This window comes from Strix aluco, chromosome 9, assembly GCF_031877795.1.
Source record: "Strix aluco isolate bStrAlu1 chromosome 9, bStrAlu1.hap1, whole genome shotgun sequence".
Classification (NCBI taxonomy): domain Eukaryota; kingdom Metazoa; phylum Chordata; class Aves; order Strigiformes; family Strigidae; genus Strix; species Strix aluco.
The window spans coordinates 3,432,559-3,453,309 of NC_133939.1; the positions used below are offsets into that span (position 1 = coordinate 3,432,559).

At 51.8% G+C, this 20,751-nt stretch overlaps 1 protein-coding gene across 1 annotated transcript; it reads left to right on the top strand.

Moving 5' to 3' along the window:
- The first annotated feature begins 18,195 nt into the window (after positions 1-18,195).
- SOX14 (SRY-box transcription factor 14) lies at positions 18,196-19,573 on the top strand. The gene has a single exon (XM_074834512.1). The coding sequence runs from the start codon at positions 18,196-18,198 to the stop codon at positions 18,916-18,918; it is 723 nt and encodes a 240-aa protein (XP_074690613.1). The 3' UTR covers positions 18,919-19,573.
- Positions 19,574-20,751: the final 1,178 nt, after the last annotated feature.

Below are 20,751 nucleotides of genomic sequence, written 5' to 3' on the forward strand. Positions count from 1 at the left end.
GATGGAGGAAGAGATTAGGCGTTTATTGCACAATTAAATGAAACATACTTGAGAATCACAAAAGGTTCCGTAATTATTTCAGACCATTAATAAAATGGGCATTAAATTATATGGGACACAAAAGGGAAAGGAAATAGATTTTCATTACAGCAATAGAAGCCGAGAGTAGTAATAGATCCTTGTTGAATTCTCTTTCTCTCTCTCTCTCTCTGAAATTAATTGTTGCCCGGCTTATTTCAAAGCAAAATAAAAGAGAAATAAAGTGTGTTAAAGAACCTCTGATGAAAGGGCTTTGTTTGATAAGGACAATAGCCAGTGATACACTCTGGGAAAAAAAAGACGAAAAAAAAAAAAAAGGAAAAGGAAGATTTGATTTTGGCTTCCTGCCCTCAGTCCTGAAGGCGGTACAGGGGCTTCGTGCGCACACATGAGAGCCTCTCCTCCTGTTTCCAACACCACGGGGCTACCATGGACAGGAGGGAGAAGGGGAGATCTGGAAAGTTCCCCCAGCCGTTCCCAAGTGCCTCCAGCGATGGGGCCAGCCATGGTTTTGGCACCAGGGGCAGAAGATGCGGCTAACTGGCAGAAATCCCGGTGATGTCGTTGCAGAGGGGCCGCGTGCGGCTTTTGGCTGTTTCTAGATAAGACCCCATGCGATTGATTTGCCTTGGATGGAAGATCCAGGCGGTACCATGGAGAAGGAAGCTGCAGCTGGAGGCTCCCCAGTGTTCAAAGCACAATGTCCAGCCCCACCAGAATCTGAAGAGTCTGTCCCCTGAGCAGCCCCTGTGGAGCCCAAGGGGGACAACGTGAGGAGCTGGGTGAAGAAGCTCCTATTGCACGTGGCAAAGACAGCCCAGAGCAGTCTTTGACCTGAATGCCATCAAAACCTCACCTTTTGGACTTTGAAGATCCAAACACAGGACCCATCTATAAAGTGTGTCACCTCCAGTGTCACAAGAGCCCAGGAATCAGCACAGACAGCCCTCCTTATAAGCTCTGATCTGCCGTCCCTTATTCCAACAGTAATTATTTCCAATGACAAAATAGGCATGAGCAATGTCTTATCCCCTCCTTGAAATGAGGGACATCCCCAAAATACAGTGCTGATGAGGGGGAGAGGAGTCAGAAGCCCACTGGGGCAAGTTTTCAGGGGTGCTCAGGATTTCTGGAAGTAAAAAGCAGCATCTGTTAGAAGTTTTAGCAGTCCATGGGTCTAGGTTATTTAGGCAGTTTTGAAAAGCCCACACTGGTTTCAGCCTCCTCAACGTAGTTGAAAATGTGCCCTTGACCCTAGCAGAGTTTGTACTGATCTGAGAGACCAGCAGTACAATTAAGAGTGAAAGAGGTCAAAAGGGGGTCATTTGGAGCTAATGGAAAGCTCATCTTCCAGACTACCAGCCTGACTTCACTGTCCTTAAACTCCTATGAAAAGCCTAAGCAAAAAAATACTTCTAAACCATCACTTGGCGCTTGGTCCATGAAATGGTGTGCGTGGTCAGTTCCCTTGCAAAGCTCATTCAAAGAATCACAGAATCATCTCGGTTGGAAAGGACCTTGAAGATCATCTAGTCCAACCGTTAACCCAGCACTGACAGTTCCCAACTACACCACATCCCTCATTCCAGGTGCTGCAGAGGTTTTCAAGCTTCTTCATTACAGAGAAAAAAAAAAAAAAAAAGAAGAAGAAGAAAAAAAGAAAATAAAGAAAAGGTCTTGGCAAAGCAAGATTTACAAAAAAGATTACTATGCCTGAGGAAGCCAGAACCAGCTCCTACATCACCCCCAACTGAATTTGCTAAGCAGTCAGCTGGGGAAGCTGCTGATCCCCCCCCCTTTCCTGGGTGCCGGAATTGCAGAGGGATCAGAAACAAGGAGCATCCAAATGCAGGAACAAACAAACAAGCAAGCAAGGGTGTCTCTTCCTGGAGCACAACTGCACTTGAAAATTTAGCTCAGCTGACGCAGATCAGACGCACAGCAGCTATTTTTAGGCTCCATGCAGTGTTTTACTTAACAGCTGCACTCCAGGCCTGCCCCGCTTCCCACCGGCACCGGGAGGGAGCGATCCCTTGAGGGAGGGAAAGGCCTTTACCTGCCCATGGATATGGGCAGTGGGAAGCAGGTGGCAGAGCTGCTCCTGAGAAAATAGGGGGTTTAATAGCAGGTGCTTGTTGAGGGCAGTGGCTGAGCTCTTGCCTTCTTCAGGAGGTGGGCAGGGAAGGGGAAAGAGGCAGGGGAGGTAATGGAAGCCCCCAGCCACCTCTGTGCTGCTCTATCTGGGGGAAACCAGGGCAGGCAGGAAGATATTTCTGCTGTCACTGCGCCTGGGTGGGACTCTCCCTGTGACTCCAGTATGCTGTACTGGGAAGAGCAGAGAAGCTGGGACAAGGGACAGCATCCCCTAAACCCTCCCAGTCTCCCTTCCCAGTGCACCAGCACAGACACTGCCAGGTGGCCAACACCACGCTGAGCACCTGAAGCTTTGGTGATGGGATTAGGCCCGAAGAGGGGACCAGCAGAAAAGGAGTTTGACACAGAGAGACTTAAGGAGAAATTGGAAAAAAATATTTTGGAAAAAAAAAAAAAAAGGTGGGGGGGTGTAAGCGGGAATGCTCATCCACGGCGAGAGGAGCAAATCGGAGCCTAAGCAGCAAAAAATGAAGTTAAATAGCTGTAGACTGCAATAAAGAGGCTGTGGGCTGCTGCGCCAGTGCCCTCTCCTGGGCAGAGGGAGCTCTGCTCCGGTCCCGGTGTGCCCGGGGCAGGGAGGGAGAGCTCGGGAGAGGGAGGGAGAGCCCGGGGGAGGGAGACATGAGCCACGGGAGAGGGAGAGGTGAGCCCCGGGGAGGGAGAAGTGAGCCCCGGGGAGGGAGAGATGAGCCCCGGGGGTGGGTTCAAGCCGTCGAGCAGCCGTGCCGGTGCAGCCCTTCAGACAAGCATGAAGCCCTACACTGATTTGGTACAATACTAAATAAGCAAAAGGGTACTTAAAGGGAAAAATAAGAAGCTAAAGGGAGACTCGGTCAGGAGTGGGGAAGGGGGGAAGAAAGTCTTAGGGAGATGAAAGAAGGTCAGCATTAGAGGAAAATAAATAAGAAGATAAAATAAAACATGAACAATACAAAGTATTAAAGACTCTCTAGAAAGGACGAGGAAAACAGTCTTAAGTGCGGCAGGAGATCAGCCATGTCACCCAGCTGAAAATGAGTAAGAAGAGGACTCAAGATGTAGCCTGAGTTTGATTTTAATATGAGGGAAGTTCTGCTTTCTCCAGGCCAGCTCTTGGAGGGACAGGCCACCTGCCCAACACAGGCATCGCAAGGTCTTGCCCTCTCCCCACCAAGGACGCTCCTAACAGAGTGGATCATATCGCTGGGGGAGAGGAGCAATGCCTTGTCCTCTGCTCTGGGTGCAGCAGTGCCCCGGTCTGGAGTTCTCACTCTGCGCCACCCTGGACTCATCCATGTGCATTGGTGTCACACAAGAGCTCACAGCAAAACACCTTTTATAGGTCTTAAGAGGAATATGTGCGACTCGTGTGTCCAGCTGTATGCAGCTTTGGAAACGTTGCTGTTGTGTTTTGAGGAGGCAATGGCCAGGAGAAGGAGCTGAAATCCAGGAACTTGATGGAGCAGTGGGACAAAATGGAAGCAGGAGACACCTAATGCCAGTGGCCACCTTGATGTCAGACCTGAAAAGCAAAGCTGGGGCTAAGGAACAAAAAACCAGTGTCACCCCACTGTGCCTGGACCTGGGGAGGGAGGAGGCTCAGGGCCAGCAGTAGCTGGAGCGTGAGCAAGAGGAGCAGGGAAGGAGCAGCTCTGAGAACACTCCAGGGTAGGAGACAGTTGGAGAAGACACCAGAGGCATCACGACATGTGGGAGATCCTTCCTAAAAGCAGCCTTGATGCACAGCCTTAGTCTGTCTTTTGGCTGTAGACAGATAATACAGGCACTGGGTACTGCAGAGGGGTGTCCACCAGCAAGTTTAAGTTTGAGTCTCTCAGGTGAGTAGCAGGGAGGCAGGAAGGCAGTTTTAATCTCCCTTGCCTCTGTAGTGCATTATGCTTTAAATACAGGCAGGGTTTTCAAGGTTGCCATGCAGACACAAACAAATGCTTTCTTCTAGGAAAACCCAAGTGGTCCGACTGGCAGTGAACAACTCCAGCTGTCCTGGCCACGCTTCCCCGGACAGCCTTCCCCAGCCCTGCCATGGGCTCAGCATAGTGCCGAAGCTGGCCTCTCCCCGTGCTCCAGCTCCATCTTGATGGGGCTGGGGCTCTTGACAAGCCTTGTACAGATAACATGGTTAGCACCAGCATGGGGTGACGGGAGGCAGGAGCAGCCACGAGTGCAATGATGCATCCTGTAGTCTCTCAGGCCCCAAAGCAACTCCATGATAATCACTCTGTTCCCCAGATTAACACTGGGAAAGCCATGATCTGGCAGCTTCACCTGCCCTGGTGGAAAGCCCAGCATTCATGGAAAATTCATGGAAAATCCCATGGCCAAGGAGAATATCTGCTCCATATGGCCACCTCCGGCATCTCAGTTCATTTTGATGGTCACTGTTGAAAGCAGCCAGCACAGCCTGGTGGCCACAAACCCCTCCCGTAGCCATCACGCATCAGCATTGACCATGAGAACTGCTCTGGTTGTGATCTTTGTAGAGAGCAGAAGGCCCTGTCCTCTCTGCACTCCTGGCTTGGCTTGATTCAAGGCTGCATGACAACAGGAGCGATCAACTCCCTTTCATTAACAGGGGCTAATGAGCACCCTGATTATCAGCATCCTCATTCTGAGCACCAAAATGATGTTGACCCCAGTAATGCTCCAGAGAAGCCTGTCTTAGCTAATCCAAAATAGGCTGCCAGCACTGGGGGCTTTGGAAAGCAGTGTTCATCATGCAGAAATAAGAGAAACTTAGTGTAAAAAAAAAATAAAATCGGCATGAACCTCTTGGTTGAAGTGGGTGGCTGTTTTGTTTCCAGCTGGAGTCAGCCATGCTTGAACACAAAGGTCACCATCAGAAGAAAAAAACCCAACCCCCCAAAAAAAGGAAACTGGTGAAGCCAGTGAGGCTGGATTAGAGTTTCCTAGATGGGGGTCAGAGAGGGGAGAGCTTTTAGCAGTGATTTGCACTCTCCGAATGAAAGCTTTAGGATTTCACTCACTTCAAAGAAAAGATGCCCAGTCCGAGCGCAGCCCCTCCTCGTCACGACGAGCAGGCAGGAGCGGCATTAGCACTGCTCACATGTAAGTGGAGGGAGTGGGGGCCTCACGCCTCTCCTCCCGTGCCGCTGAAAACTTGCAGGGGAGATTTCAAAGCACGGCGCAAAGATTTAGCTACCCAGCTTCCATTGACCGTAATAGCAGCTGAACAGCCAAATCCCCAGGCAGAGCTTCCCAGACTCGCTCCCTCCTCCTCAGAAGGCACTGCTGCTGCTCTGCTTTAGGGTGTGTGTTGGGGATTCAGGAAGGACGTGTGTCAGCGGAGCCCATCTTGCAGTTCTGCCGCTTGGCATGCACACAGGAGCTCAGCAACGGGCAAACCCCAGTCCTGGGACGTGGGTTTTGGTGTCTCCTGCAAGAGGGTGATCCTTCCCTGCCGTCTGCACCAGCACAGACCCACCCTGTCTTTGGGCTCCTATACAGTGGGGTCCTGACCTTGTGCATACCCCTCCAGCTTATTCTTGTGGACTTTTAAACTCTGGCCATCTATCAGGACATCCTAAAATGTTTCTGGCACCTCCCCGTAGCTTGACACATCGATGCTCCCCTCTAGGGTCTGGATTTTCTGTGCTGTTTCCCCATCCCAGGCAGTTTGGATTGGCAGCTACAGCCTCGGCTGCTGTAGGCTGCGAGCTGGTCCTTTCACTTCAGTGGCACTGAGCTATTTCAGAGCAGCTGGGACCTGCCCGTGCCGCTCACCGCGGTTCACAGACACCGGTGGAAGTGGGAGTGTTTTACAAAGGTGGCCCACGCTGTCAGTCCCATTTTGTGATGGTGAAATCGCTGCGTTGTCAGACCAAGAAACTGGACACCTCTTTCTGCAGACCCCCATCCCTTCTGCAGCACCCCGCGAGCCCCGGGCTGCCCCCCGCCTGCCTCCACCGCTCCCTGGGCTCCGGCAGCTGCCCCCCACCTCCTCCCCACCCATAGCCCACAGCTAAAATACCTGCTGCTGCCTGACTCTGCTCCACTTCCCAGAGGGGTAGAGCAGGACACTAACACTCCCCTTTAAAGAGCTCCTGCCTGTTTTTTTTTTCTTTTTTTTTGGCTGTGATGCAAAAATGTTGCAGACACAAGCAGCACTCCGGTGTTTTAGACCATTTATTCTCCTGAACAGTAGCTTAAAGTAGAAAAATGATGCTATCCCCAGTATATCCCCTGCATTTCATCCTAATTTGAGTTTGTAGCATTCCTGTTTTCTCTTCCTTTCCCCCTTTTCTTGAGGCATGGTTTATTGTAGATTCCAAAATGTGGAATATTGGTAAATTTATCTTTTTAAATGGAAAATTTCCAGAGGAGAAACATTCCTGTTTTGCAAGGGAAATGGAAAATGCATTTTCATCCTTGCAATTTCCAGCATTAGAATAAAAAGTCCTTCCGAGGGAATAGGGCTCAAAACACAAATATTGTGCAACAGCAACAGAAAAATGGAAATGGTCAGTATTTTTGCAAAGCTTTTTGCACTCTTGCCTTAGAAATCAGGCAAAGTTTTCAGAAAAAAAAACCCAAAACATCCAGGATGCAATTTTAGTGTCAGTCCAGGGCTAAAAAAATAACCCCCAGCTTTTGGAGGAAGGACAAATGTATTGAAAGCCACTCTGCCTAGCTTTACTATGACCAGGGAGGTACTAAGCCTTTGGGTAGGAGCCACGGGGCTGACTGGCAGGAGAAGCCTGCCCAGATGTTCTTTCATGGCAGTTGGGCTCTGCTTGTCCTCTCCAGCCAGTTCAGAGGGATCAGACCTCCGGAGCAGAGAGACCTGGAGATCACAGGGCTGCTGCTGGGAGGGAGCAGCCCACACCTGGGGCTGTGCTGGGAGGCCATATTCCCCTTCCACTTTATTTCTGGACTATTTGGTCCTGAGATACTGCTGAGGATCAAGAGCAAAGCCCTCTGACCCAGGCACCCAGTGTACCTAACAGATAACGATTAAAGGCATCACATGAGTCAGAGAGAGAGGCTTTGGGCTGCAATTAAATACACAACAAGAACTGATTAATTGGAAAACAATCCTTATCCGTAAACAGAAGAAAATACTCTGCTCACCGCACGTGTTAGGGCAGCGATGGGGAGCAGCAGAAGGCTTGGCATGGCCAAACTGCCTTCCCTGGGGACTCAAGCACTCAACCTTGGGGGAAACCATGTGCTGGGACGCTACCAAAGCCAGGAGCTGGTGGGAAGAAGCCACAAAAGAAGGAAAATTTTCTTCTCCTGTTTCTTCCTTCATATTTGGAGTTAGTTTTGGGGACATGACTCTGAAGAGCAGCATATGCACAGAAATAAAGCTACAATCTTCACTTTATCTCAGTGGTGCTGCTCTAGCATCATTCCATGTTGTCATTCCACAGGGGAAGACTCTGGTGTTACATGGGAATAATAGCAAAGGAAGGGGCTAAACTACTTATTTCCTCTGTTTTGATTCGTTTTGGAGGCTATCTCCTCCTGTGTCGCTGACTGATGACAGCTTGAGATGCTGAAGTCAGTTAATTGTTATGAATCCCTGGAGCATTATTGCAAGCCATGTGAAAACACAGAAGAGAGCAATAATCACCTGTGGTTCTGGTGAGAGCGTTAATCCTATAAAACAGGAGGGTTCATCTGTTTGGGGAGTACATGGGAGCAGTTTACTCATCTGCAGTGAACCTCCTCCATACCAAGGAGTCGGGTGCAGCCCTTTGGGCTGAGATGGGGCTCCTCTTTTGGAAACTGCTCAGCTCTGATTTAGGGACTCCAGTAGCTGGAGGAATGAACGATGATGGCAGAGACAAAAAAGAATGAGCTCCTGCCTGAGGACGTGAGGGTGTCATTACATAGTTGCTTGTGTCACTGCAGCCTAAAGGGAGGCACTAAGCTGATTGATGAAAAGTTGTCTTTATCCTGGTAAAAATGTGCAACAACAGCTCCTTTGGTCTAAAAACCTGAAGTCTCCTCCTAGGCAGGTCTACCAGTGCAGGAGCCACGTAGACCAGGCTCCCAAGTGAAAACCAGCCCTAAACAGGGCTGGGAGGGAAGACAATGTAATGGTCTGGGTATGACAGTGGAGTGGCCTATATGCCTACATACCCACCATACTCGGTAGGTCTGAGGCGTGACTTGATCACCACAAGCCATCGGATCACAACAGTCAGAGCACCAGAGGGAAATAAAGAGGTTTCTTTCGGTTTTATGCCCTGGACTGTGTTTGGATGGATGGGGTAGCCGGATCTCATGCCTACAAGTAGTCCTTCCCAGGGGAGGGTGATGATCAGGGGAGTTATATGTGTGCACGGAGTTATCTCCATGCTGGAGAGAGCGTGAAAAGTCAGTGCTGCACACAATGCACCCATTCTCTCTCCTCGCCCTGCAAATTTGTAGCTGTTGATTAAATCCCTTTTCAGAGGGAGGTGTTACAAGGCTCCTACATGCTTTCCCAGGCAAAGACCTCTCTGCTCCTTCTGTGTTTTCATTCTTATGTCGGCCTCTGCCCACTGAATAACTGCAGTAATTGGATGTGTTTAAATAGCACTGCTCATTATTGTTTGGCCAGTAATCAGACAAGTCTCCCATCCCCTGCAACCTGACTGCCACGTGCCATGGAGGAAGGCCAGCCACAGCTCCTCCTCCTCCTCTCCTCCCACCTGTGTCCCCTCACCTCTCCACCCTGCGCAAGTTGGGAGTGCCTATTGTATTCCAGGAAGAACAAGTGATCTCTCTCCATGGCCAGCGGGAAACTGGAGCGACATTGGGGTGGCCTTGAGCTGTTTGTCAGGGTGGTAGTTGCCTACGGAGGCAAAGGGCTCGAATGGAGGAGACGGGGCCCATCCACTGTAACGCTTCGGTTTCTCGGCGGCTGGGATTGAGGCAGACAGCATAACAGAGAGGAACGAAACACCGTTCATATATCTTCCCAGGCACATTCTGGCTGGAAGGCGGCGAACATATTGCCTTGGTGTGTTGACTCTTGGAGATGTATGGGCAGTGCTGGTTGGCCTCTGCGAAAGCTTAGATGTCAGATGCATGGGCGGACACCAATGCTCTTGGGTCTGACTGCAGGTCAGAGTGGTCCCAGCAAGGAACACCATCCCCATGCGGGCGCCAGTCTTTGTTTGAGCAGCCACGTTTTCAGGAGAAGCAGCGGATTCCTGCCTGGTGGAGCAGATTTGCGCCGAGCATCTCCATGGTCCTCCCTCTTTGCTCCCATTGCTCGTTAAAAAGGAAGAGGGAAAAAAAAAAACACATCACCAATCCACGCTCAGAAGCAGCAGAATGACCTGAATCACCATTCAGATGTAGATACCAGAGACCAATAATGAGCATTTGCTGGCAGCCCATTGGCCACACGTCTTCACATGAGCCATGCCACGTCTCTTTATTATGACTAATAGACACACTTGCAGAAATCAGAATCTATTTGCAAGTGATTCATGAGTGTGTAGGAAAAGGAAGGGGGGGGAACAACAGACTAAATACACCTGGTAATTTATTTGCTATGAATAATTTGAGCAGCCCCAAGTGACGGAGATATCTTAGTTATTTATCCTGGGGGGGAAATTTGCAGGTGCTGCAGACTGGGTGTGCTCCAGAGCAGGCCCTCCCTTTAACGTTTGCCTCCCCCGCTCCAGTATAAACCTCTATGGCCATATTTGGAACAAGATATAAGACATGCTTCATCCAAGTCTTTCATTAATTGCTGTTTCTGGAATCTCCTGCCGGCTAAATTATTCCCCGCAGAATCCCTGTCTCAAGGGTTAGGAAAGGGTTACTGAGCGTGCCTTCCCGTTTGGGCTGGGTGGGTGGAAATATTGTTGGCTTTCATCTCCAAACCTCGTAAAGAACAAGCAGCTGCTGGAGAGATGGGCGCCTTGTAAATCATCGCAATAAATAAATAATGAAGCGGGCGCATTGCTCCGTTGTAGGCACGGCTCTGTGCAAGGGCTGGGCGCCGGTCTCCAGCCCCGCAGGACCGACTCCAGAGGAGACATTGCTGGCTGCTCTTCTGTGCTCTGCCCCGGAGCGGGTGGTTTGCCCTCACATGGCTCCTGGGGAGCGTTCGCTGCAGTTTCGGGCCAAGGTTGTTGGAGTTTTTCCTTGCGGGTTGCAAGAGAGTAATTTTCTGGAGCCTGGCCCCGCTGTGTTAGTCGGCAGAATAGCTAATGCGAGTGGCAGCTCCCCCGTATCTCACGTTTTGTGTCACCATATTGTAACTGTAGGGTTTTGTCTTCTAGCACCACCGGACCGTGATGCATTTCATTATTTTTGATGTTAAAATTCAGAGAGATTTTTCCATCAAATATCTTTGTATTTGTTTCCAGAAACAAATGATTAGCATTAGTATTCATTAGTATTCGTGTTAACAATTGATAAAGGGCCCACTACTGTAGTATCTGTGCATAGCACACAAAATTCAATTAAAAATATAATAATTTCCTCAAGCCATGATCATATAATCTGTACCATCCTTCAAAATTAGTTCCTGAGACTTCCCCCAAAGTTTACTGCGGAGGGATCTGTTTGCCACTGGAAAAGGGCCCTGAGTCAGGGATGCTCTGGTCGAACGAGCAGGATGAGGCTGGGGAGGGCAGGAGAGGGCATGTACAATGCAAACCAGGAATGGTTTTTGGTAGCACCAGGCCAGCACAGCTGTGCTCCCAGTCATCGTGTCTGTCCTGCAGCAGAGTTGGTGTGTCTCGATAAGGCTGCATCCCCCACCGGGGTGGATCTCCAAGTGGCTCAAGGGATAAGGATCCTCTCCATCCAAATGTTTTGCTGCCTCAATCCGTCTGGTTGACTCATTTTTTGGAGTCCAGCAGTGATTTTTCCCTCCTGGCTCTGCAGGCTTGTTTCACGGCCTTGCTGGACAGAAGGTCAATCTGACTCCCAAGGAGGGTGCTCCAGACCATTGCATGGCAGGAGATGGTGGCCCTGCCGCTTCCTCTTGAGGAACGGCTTCTGCAGTCCTGGAGAAGAGGCTGGAGGAGTTCCCTTACTGCTGGGAACCCACTGCCAGACTCCCCACCAGAACATGGTATCTGACATGGCATTTAACTCACAGCTAACACCCCAGAACAAAAAACCAGCCTACGTGTAACGTGTGGGCACCTTCCCTGCTGAGAGGCATGATTCTGCTCTGCTGAGCCTCTGAGGACCATTCCTGAGCTGTGGGTGAGCTAGTGAGGAGGTTTGCCTCTAAGATGCCACCACAAACCTCCAGCAAAAAACAAAAGGCATCTTAGAGGCATCCGAGCTCCTGTAAAGCAGTGTTTGGATGGAAGCCGTTGCATTTTCAAACAGTATGGGTGGGTATGTGCTTTGTGATTTTCCTGAAGCTGGTTCACTCAGTGAGGTCAGTGACAGGGTTGAATTTTCAATAAACAACAGAACTGACTGGCTGTTTAGACCTTGTTTCACCAGTTCAATCCAAAGCTCTGTTTGCCAGACAGGCTTGGTACTGCCAACCAGCATCTCAGTATTTGACGTGCTTTGAACAGAGTGGAGTCTATGGAGGGTCTCAGATTTGAGGCAGAAAAGCATCTGTTACTACTGGTTGTCTCTTACTACCATGGAGCATCTCTTGCTCACTGGAGCGTCTCTTACAACTGTGGTCCATCTCCAGCAATTCAGGACCTAAACAACATGCTTAAAACCTCCCTACATGCTCTGGAGATAATCCAGATCATTCTGGACCGCATGACAGATGACTTCTCCAGGGTTATGGCAGTCAGAACTTGGCCATCGGCACTTCTAGAGTCCTACCTTTATAGTGGGAATATGTGATGGGGAAGAAATGGCCTTCAGGGCTTAAAATATCCCAACCCACCCCTGGAGCTTCACCCTGAGACACTGAGAACAGTTGTGTGAGTAGGGAGAAGAGGTCTGGAGTCCTTCCAGTAAGATGAATTGGCTGTTCATCGGATTCTTGATGGGTCTCGAGTGTTACCTTCTCACAGGCTTTGTATTTCTGGTGAATATGTTTAACTGAAGTGCTGTATCAGTGTAAGTGAGAAAAGAGCAGGGAGGAAACTATATGGCTCTTGAGGTGTGGTTCATGTAGGTGGGAAGTTAAACGTGAGCTTCACTGTGCTGTGGCCTGGCTGTATTTATGGCGACAGATCTTTCACAAGAGTGAGCACGTTGACCAAAGAGGGCAGTTTCAACAAAAAAAATCTAGCTCCACCTTGTTGGTATGTGTGATGCTGGCAGGTCCTAAATAAATGGAGTGGACACGAACTGAAACCACCCTTCACTAGACATAAGAGATGCTCCTGAAACTCAGAGCACCAGAGCCCTTATGGACATCTGTGGTGACTGCCTTTAAACACCATTTGTCTCATTCAGATATTCAAATACAAAATGTGGTATTGGGGGACAAGACATAGATTTGCGAGTAGCCTGAGCCTGTGAACTGCTGTTGGGATTACATAAATCAATAGAAGGAGCATTTTCCTCTCTATCTTGCATCTTGACCAGACCTCCACTTTTCACGTTATTTAACTGTACTAGAAGAATAACAGTGAGGTAAAACTTTCAAGCGCATCCTCTGCAGAATGCAGCAGTTGGTCATGTTTGTTTGAGCTCCACGTGCTTTCCACGAGTAGCTTTGGATGAATGTCAGTGATCCAGACAAAGGCTCCTCCAGCGCTCACCTGAAGTACCAAACCCTCGAGGTCGCTTCCCTCCCCTACGCCAAGATTCTCCTCCAGCCTTGGACGGGCCTCTGTGTTTCTCCATGCCTGACATGTAGCTGGGAATAACCACGCTTCCGTGCCTCGTCCTGTGCTGGTGAGGACGGCTGTATTACAGCCGATGAAGCCATCAGCCTCCCCAGAAATGGAGGTGGGTGAGTACCTGAGATAAACAGTTCAGCCTTGGCACTTTTCTTGAAAGTTGCTGCTTCTATTTCAGAGCTCGTGTGCCTGAAAGCCTGTCTGTTTTTTTCTGACTGTATCAGTTGGTCTAATAAAAGATACTACCTTTCCTTACAAGCCTGCTCTGCACTTCTGAGCTGAGGTCGTTTATCCTTCACTTCATGCTGCTGACAATGACTGAGGCTCCCTGGCCATACAATATCTAGGAAGTCAATTCTGTGTCAAGCCCCCGGGTTTACATGCACGGCCACACTGAATACACTTATTTACTGGAGAGGCTCATGAGCTCTCCATCCTGCTGGTTTTGCTGCAGAGAAAGCAAACAGTGATCCTCACGGACCCTTCCCTGGGGACATGGGCTGATGCACCCAAGGACCTCATGGGGCTCTGCAGCATGGGTCTACCCAACGTCAGGGAATCTTGCTGGGTTTCCACTGGGCATTTCTCACCCTGGAAAGGACGAGCCACTCTTTATCCACTCATTAGCTATTATTGAACAGCTAATGCTGCTAATGAAAGGCCAGGAGGTGGCACTGCCCCAGGAGTGTCTTGCAGGGGTTGCACCCAGAGACTCTTTGTGGGTCCCCTGGAGCCCGCGCTACTCTCTGAGGCTGCGTGGGCAGTTTTGGTGGTCTCTGCCCCAGCATTATGCACTTCACGGTGACAACAATGTCAACCCAAGAGGCTGCTGACCTGGCTGCAGTCAGTATTGCTCAATGCAGCACTTCCACATCAACACGCACAGAGAAGGATGCTTAATTTCATCGTCTGGGAAGGCTGCTGTAATTCAGGACACAAATCATGCTGTAAGGCAGTCCTGCTGGCTCACTAATCAGGACCTTCACCCCCACTGCCCCCACCCCAGGTGCTGTGAGAAGACCTGCAACAGTAAAATGCACGTGTCAGCAGGGGACATGTTTCCTAGCATCGGTGGCTCCCCAGGGTGGCTGGTCACACTGCAGGGTTATCACCTGCAGGTAGCCTGAGCAAGGAGGGAAATCCCTCGGCACAAAAATATACATCACCTTCCTCATTAACAGCAGGCTACAAAAAGAAATGAATTCTGCAAAAGAATAATGAACAGCTCACCTGTGAGAAATGGGTTCTGTAAACGCATATAGCAGTGTGTTAAAGGACGGGGCGTTTACAGGAGATCATGTAGTATCATGGATAGATAAAATGAGCAGAACCAAAATTAAGTTTTGAAAGGGCTGTAAACTTCAGCTTCAGGGCAGAAAACAGGTGCTAATTAATGGAGGCTGAGAGGAATCTTTATTTTTGTAGCAAGTTATTCTACAACTCTCTCCCACGGAGAGTGGTGCCTTTCCAGGAAGCATCTCTTGTTGGCCAGCGTGAGAAGCAGACACTGGGCAAACCAGATCGTGGGATGATCCAATCTGCCACATCCATCACTACTACCCTCTTCTGTCACGTACGTACAGGGCAGTGACCCACTCCATTAAATCTCTCCATGCAGAAGGCTATATGGGTGTAACTATTTGTAGCTGTAGTTGCGTGAATGCTTTTCACAGGGTTGGGGTTGGAGGGGGGTGTGTGGAACTGAGCAAGAAATACTGCAAACATGCCCAGAGAATAACCCATAGCGTGTAGTCTGTTCCGCAGGGTATCTGTGAAGGTATCAGTGCTGTGTGCTTGTACGAGCTGGTGCGTGCATGTATTTTACACATATATCTCTCTCAGAAAAATATTTGATGGCGTGTGATTAAATGGGTCTTTTTTTTAATATGTGGCACATGCATGAAGGAATGTATGTATGCACTTGTATGTAAAATAACCAAATACGAAGGGAAAGAATCAAAATAACCCGTGCGCTGAGCGAATTCTGTGTATTTGTAGAAAGCATTGCTGTCGGTGGGAATCTCACCAGGTCACGCGGAACAGCAAGGGGGACTGGTGTCTTCAGTGTCTGTGAAAAGCATCAGAGACCTGAAAGTCTTTCCAAAATGTGCTTCCTTCGATTAAAAATCAGTTTCAAATCCCCTCCCTTTCCTAGCTCCTGAAGCATAAAAAAACGTTCTTTAAAGATCCATTATTTTCCAGCAACTAAAAGTTTGGATCGGGAGTATTTTCAAATTATAGGTGCCGTGCTCTTTGCCTCTCACTTTTGGCAGTTGCAGCACTGCAAGCCCGACCGTGATTCCTGTGAGGAGGAGGAAGATGAAGGCAGAAATACAGCTCTATTTATGCTGATATTAGATCTCAAGCTACATGATCTCATCTAATTTAAAGTTACTCCAAATGAACTACCTCCAAGAATATAATTTTAATGTTTCCATATCAGGCCATTCTTATCTTTCTCCATTACCATGATATCATTCAGGAATAATAATCGCACTATTAGTTTTGGTGTCTAAACAAGCTGGCGAGGAGAAATGGATTTCAGTCACCGCCCTGGAAATCACTGCTGTCTCAAAAAAAAAAAAAAAAAAAAAAAGGTGCTAAGTTTATAAAACCCGTCCTCGGGGCATGTACAACTGCAACAGATACCCTTGCAGGACTGATGATTTAGGGTAAAAATGGAAGTATTTAAGGATGGAGGCGTTGGCATCTCGAAGGAAATCTTTCTTTTCCTCTCTGCCTTTTTTTTTAACGGGGCATATATGGGATGTAAATGAACAAAATACAGTCCGAAATGCCCCGAGCTGATCGGAGAGTGTGTGATGCATCAAGGCAAAGGCACCAGCCAATGAAAGCGAGGCTGCCGATTTTTTTATCATTAATATTGCGAAGCAACATTAACTGATTGGAAAGACTTTGCGGGAGCCGGCAGAGCCTGCGAGCCATCACTCCCTTCTGAGCGGTTTCTCTCGCTACCCGGATTTTTGAGAAGGACGCCAGGTTTCCCTCGTTTAATCTTCGCGAGGGATGACGAATGATACAATTTCCCACCCCCCCTCCCCGAAGAATCTGAGAATAAACAATGAAAACAAAGGGAGTTTTGTATTTCAAACGGCGGAGGGGAAAAACACAAAATACCGAGGCGAGCGGGTCGGGGGAAGCGGCGCCAGCGCGGCTTTAACCGCGGACGTTAAGCGCGGCCGCGCACGCCTGGCCGCGGCCGCTCCGCGGGGCAGAGCCCCGGCAGCCGGGGCCACTGGTATCGCTGTTTCCTCAGGGGAAATGGGGTGAAAAAATAAGTTTCCACGCGTGTCACCCTGCCGCGGCCAAGCCCGCAGGTGCCCTGCGGGGTGAGCAGCGCTCGGGCACCCCCGGCTCGGCCCGCGGCGACCGCCCCGACGGGGCTACCGGGGCCACGCGTGGCCCCGCGGTCCCCGAGGGGGGTTAAAGTAACAGGCGCACGTGGTGGGGGACATCTGGGGGAAGGGGTCGCCTGCACCCTCCTTTTCCTATTTGCGGGGCCCTTATGCGCGCAGTCGTTTCGGGGGGGGGGGGGGGGGGGGGGCTCGGGGGAGCCCACCTTGGGAAGGGGGAAATTTCCCCGAGGAAGGGCCGGTGCCGTCCCGGGGGGGTCCCGCCCGCAGCCCCCACTTTGGGCACGGGGGTCCCGGCCAGGGCTGAAGAAATTCGCGGCGCATTTCTAGGCGCAACGAAAAAAACCTCTGGGATGGCGCTGGCGGCAGCAGAGCCAAAGCCGCCGGCGCTGCCGGGCCCGTCCAGGTGAGCGGACTCTAAATCATTTGCCCCCCTCTTCTTCCTCCTCCTCTTCCTCCTCCTCCTCCTCCTCCCCGGCCCCGCACGCACACGGCTCTGCCGGGAAATGAAAGTCATTTATTGCCAGCGGAAAGGAAGAAAGCAGGAAATAAGGTCGAGGGTGGTTTATACTATTATTATTATTATTATTATTATTATTATTATTCGTATTATTTGGAGGAGGCGGGGAGGTGGGGACCCGCCAATAGCAGCACCCCAGCACGGAGCGGACCGCGGCCGCGGCTCCCCGCCGGGCGGGAGGCGAAGTTACCGGGGGCGGAGCGGCGCCCGTGCCCGGTGGGGGGTACGGGGGGAGCCCGGGGGGGCCGGGACGGCCGCCACCCCCCCCGGCGGCCCGGGGAGCCTCCCCCCGCCCGACTTCTCGTTTCTCTCCGCGCTCGCTCTCAGAAACGGGCGGGCGGGGGTAGGGGGCGGCCCGGCGGGGGCTTTTCGGAGCAGGTTTGTTAACCAAAGCAGGTGCTAAAAACCAATAAGCCTGGAACAAACGCGGCTCCCCCCCGGGAGCCGGGGCAATTGTTTCCATTTAATAAATATTTTCCCCACGGGCGTTTCGCGGGAGGCAGGCAATTATTCAAAGCAAGCCGGGACGCGGGCCGGCTCCCGGGGTTAAGCGGGGCTGCGGAGCGGGGAAGCGGGGGCGGAGGGGAGGGGGGCGGGAGAGCGGCCCGGCGGAGCGCGGCGCTCGCTGCCCCGACGGCGGCGGCGGCAGCCCGGAAGGCGCCGGGACCTGCCCCGCTCCGCGCAGCGGCGGGATGGGGGGAGGATGGGGACGACCCCCTTCGCCTCCCCCCGCGCTTCTCTCGCCTCCCCGCAGCTGCTATTAGCGCAGCAACTCACAAAAGCCTTCCTTTTAATCTCCGCGTTTGGGGTGGGCGGCGGGGGGGGGGGGGGGTGTTCCTCCCTTCCCCTCCTTTCTTCCTCCTCCTCCCTCCCCTGTCCCCTCCCCTCCTCTTCCTCTCGCCCTTCCTCTCTCCCTCGCTTTTTAAGCGGGTCCCCCTCCGCGCTGATTGGGCGCCCGGCCGCGCTGTGACCGCCCTGCCGCTATGTCAGCCTGCGCGCCGCAGCCCCTCGCCTTTGAACTGCCCCGCGCCGCGCCGCGTCCCCACCGCCGGCCCGCTGCTGCGCCCGGCGGCTCGCCGCCCGCCTAGCCGCCCGCCGGGCCCCGCGGGCCGCGCCGCTCCGCGCCTCTCCGCGCCCCGCCCCGGCAGGGCTCCCGCCGGGGACGGCGTTGGCGGAGGACCTGTGATGATCAGCTGAGCCCGCTCCTCCCGCTCCTCCGGCTCCCGCGGCCTCCTCCTCCTCTTCCTCCTCCTCCTCCTCTTCCTCCTCCTCCTCCTCCTCCTCCCGCCGCCGTCCGGCGCCCCCAGCGCGCCCCACACCGCAGCGCCCCGCCGAGCCGCCCGCCCGCCCGCCCGGCCGAAGCATGTCCAAGCCCAGCGACCACATCAAGCGCCCCATGAACGCCTTCATGGTGTGGTCCCGCGGCCAGCGGCGCAAGATGGCCCAGGAGAACCCCAAAATGCACAACTCGGAGATTAGCAAGCGGCTGGGCGCGGAGTGGAAGTTGCTCTCCGAGGCGGAGAAACGCCCCTACATCGACGAGGCCAAGCGGCTGCGGGCGCAGCACATGAAGGAGCATCCCGACTACAAGTACAGACCCCGGCGCAAGCCCAAGAACCTGCTCAAAAAGGACAGGTATGTCTTCCCTTTGCCTTACCTCGGGGAAACCGATCCCTTAAAGGCCGCCGGGCTTCCCGTGGGGGCCACTGACTCTCTGCTGAGCTCCCCGGAGAAGGCCAGGGCTTTCCTGCCTCCCACCTCAGCACCTTACTCCTTACTTGACCCCAGCCAGTTCAGCTCCAGCGCCATTCAGAAGATGACTGAGGTTCCTCACACCTTAGCCACCAGCACCCTGCCCTACGCCTCCACCTTGGGATACCAGAACGGGGCGTTTGGCAGCTTGAGCTGCCCCAGCCAACACACCCACACTCACCCCTCGCCAACTAACCCGGGCTATGTCGTGCCATGTAACTGTACCGCTTGGTCGGCTTCCAGTTTGCAACCTCCAGTTGCCTACATATTATTCCCAGGCATGACCAAGACTGGGATAGACCCCTATTCTTCAGCACATGCGACTGCCATGTAACACCCACCCACACCCCCACAGGCGTGTGTGTGCGTGTGTGAGTGTGTCCCCTCCCCGGGTGGCAGCTGGAACTGGGATTCCTCCGTGTGCATGTACATAAAACCTGCAGAAGCAAAAGGCCACCCGAAACAGGACTCTGCCGCCCGCCACCGGGCCGGGACAGACGCGGACGCTGCCTCGGGGACTCGGAGATGCTCTCGCCTAAACCTCGTCCTGAGAGCTGGCCCCAGGCTCGGGGGGGAGCTGCAATCGCGGGGGCGGATAGGAGCCCGGCACTTGTCAGAGTTGTAAATGTGTTTAAAAAAAAAAAAAAAAAAAAAAAAGCGAACCTTGAACTGCCCTTTCGGGACAACGCGGGGGAGAAAAAGACAAAAAACAAAAAACAAAAAAACCCAGAGAGAGGCGGTTTCGATTTTTATTTATTCTCTATGTCTATGAGTTCTCCAGGGTCTCATGTCACTTGGACTTGACTTTGGGAAGTCTCGGTCTTACTATGATTTTTTTTGGTTTTGTTTTCCTTTTGCACATTAAAAGACGAGATCGGCTGTGTTATATATATAAATATATATATATTTTGCCACCACGCACTACTAGGTAAAATTGCTTTTCATGTCAGAAAAAGGCTCTTCAAAGTCAAAAAAAAAAAAAGAAAAAAAAAAAAAAGAAGGGAGAAACATTTATATTTAAAACATATGATAGTGTTTGCTTAATTTAAAACAGATAGTCCTTAAATTTGTGTGATCCAGTGAGACTAGATCTAAGTTTACTTTAGACAGAGCGTCAGGTATGAAGTCAGGCAGTAGAATTGTAAAAAATTAATACTACTACTACTAATACTACTAATAATAACGAAAAACCGAATAAAAACCGATGGTAATTTAAATATGTTTTCACAATGTCTTGGGGAAGAAGAAGAAAAAAAAAATGTATCCGGCAGGATTTTACCTCGTTAAACCTTTTCATTTGTTGAACAAAGACGTTTTGAATAAAGACAATCTGTCATCAAACGAGGCAACTGCGTGGTGTAAATGCGGTGCCCCGGCTCTCCCCGGCCCCGCGTCCCGCACCGGCGGCCGCCGGGGGCTGCGGGCGATGCTCCCCGCGGCGGGGCCGAGCTCCGCCCGCAGCCCCGGCCCCGCCGCCGCCGCGGGGCCGCTCTCCCCGGCCCGACCCCCCGCCTCCGGTAGCCGATCTCACCGGCTCGGGGCCGGTTTGGAGCCGGGCCGGGCCGGGTCGGGCTCCGTTTGGAGCCCGTCGGGGGAAAGGCGGCTGCGGGGTGAGAAAGCTCCAGAAAAAAAACAGGGATGGAGCCACGGCAATCCCGAGGGTCTGCGGGGGGGCGGGGGGGGCTGGTCCCCTCCGCCCTGGCCCCCCATCCCGTCGGGGAATCGAGATTTCTCAAGTTGCCTCCGCGGAGTTAAAGTTTTACCGGTGCGAGGAGAGATTTGGAGCGGGGGGTGTTGGTGGTGATGGAAGGGGGTGGGTTGAAACCGGCATCTCGTCCGGATCAATTAGTGATTTGGGGGGGGAGGGGGGTATTCATGGGGGCCCCTTTGTGAGGGCGAGAGTCTCGTTGGAGAGGGGGAGCAGAGACGGAGGGGACGGAGTAGGACGCAGAGGTCTGTCTGGAGGAGCTGAATAGCCGGAGCGATGCGTGTTTGGATGTGCTTTGCTCATTAAGTGCTCTTTGGAGACCGGTGTTAGAATTAAACGGCATAACACAATTAACATACATGGGGCTTGAATGGGAGGGTAAGCAGAGGAAGAATAGATAGATAAATAAATGAGAGATCAGGCGAAGGTAAACAAAAGCGGAGAGGAGAAAAGGGCTGA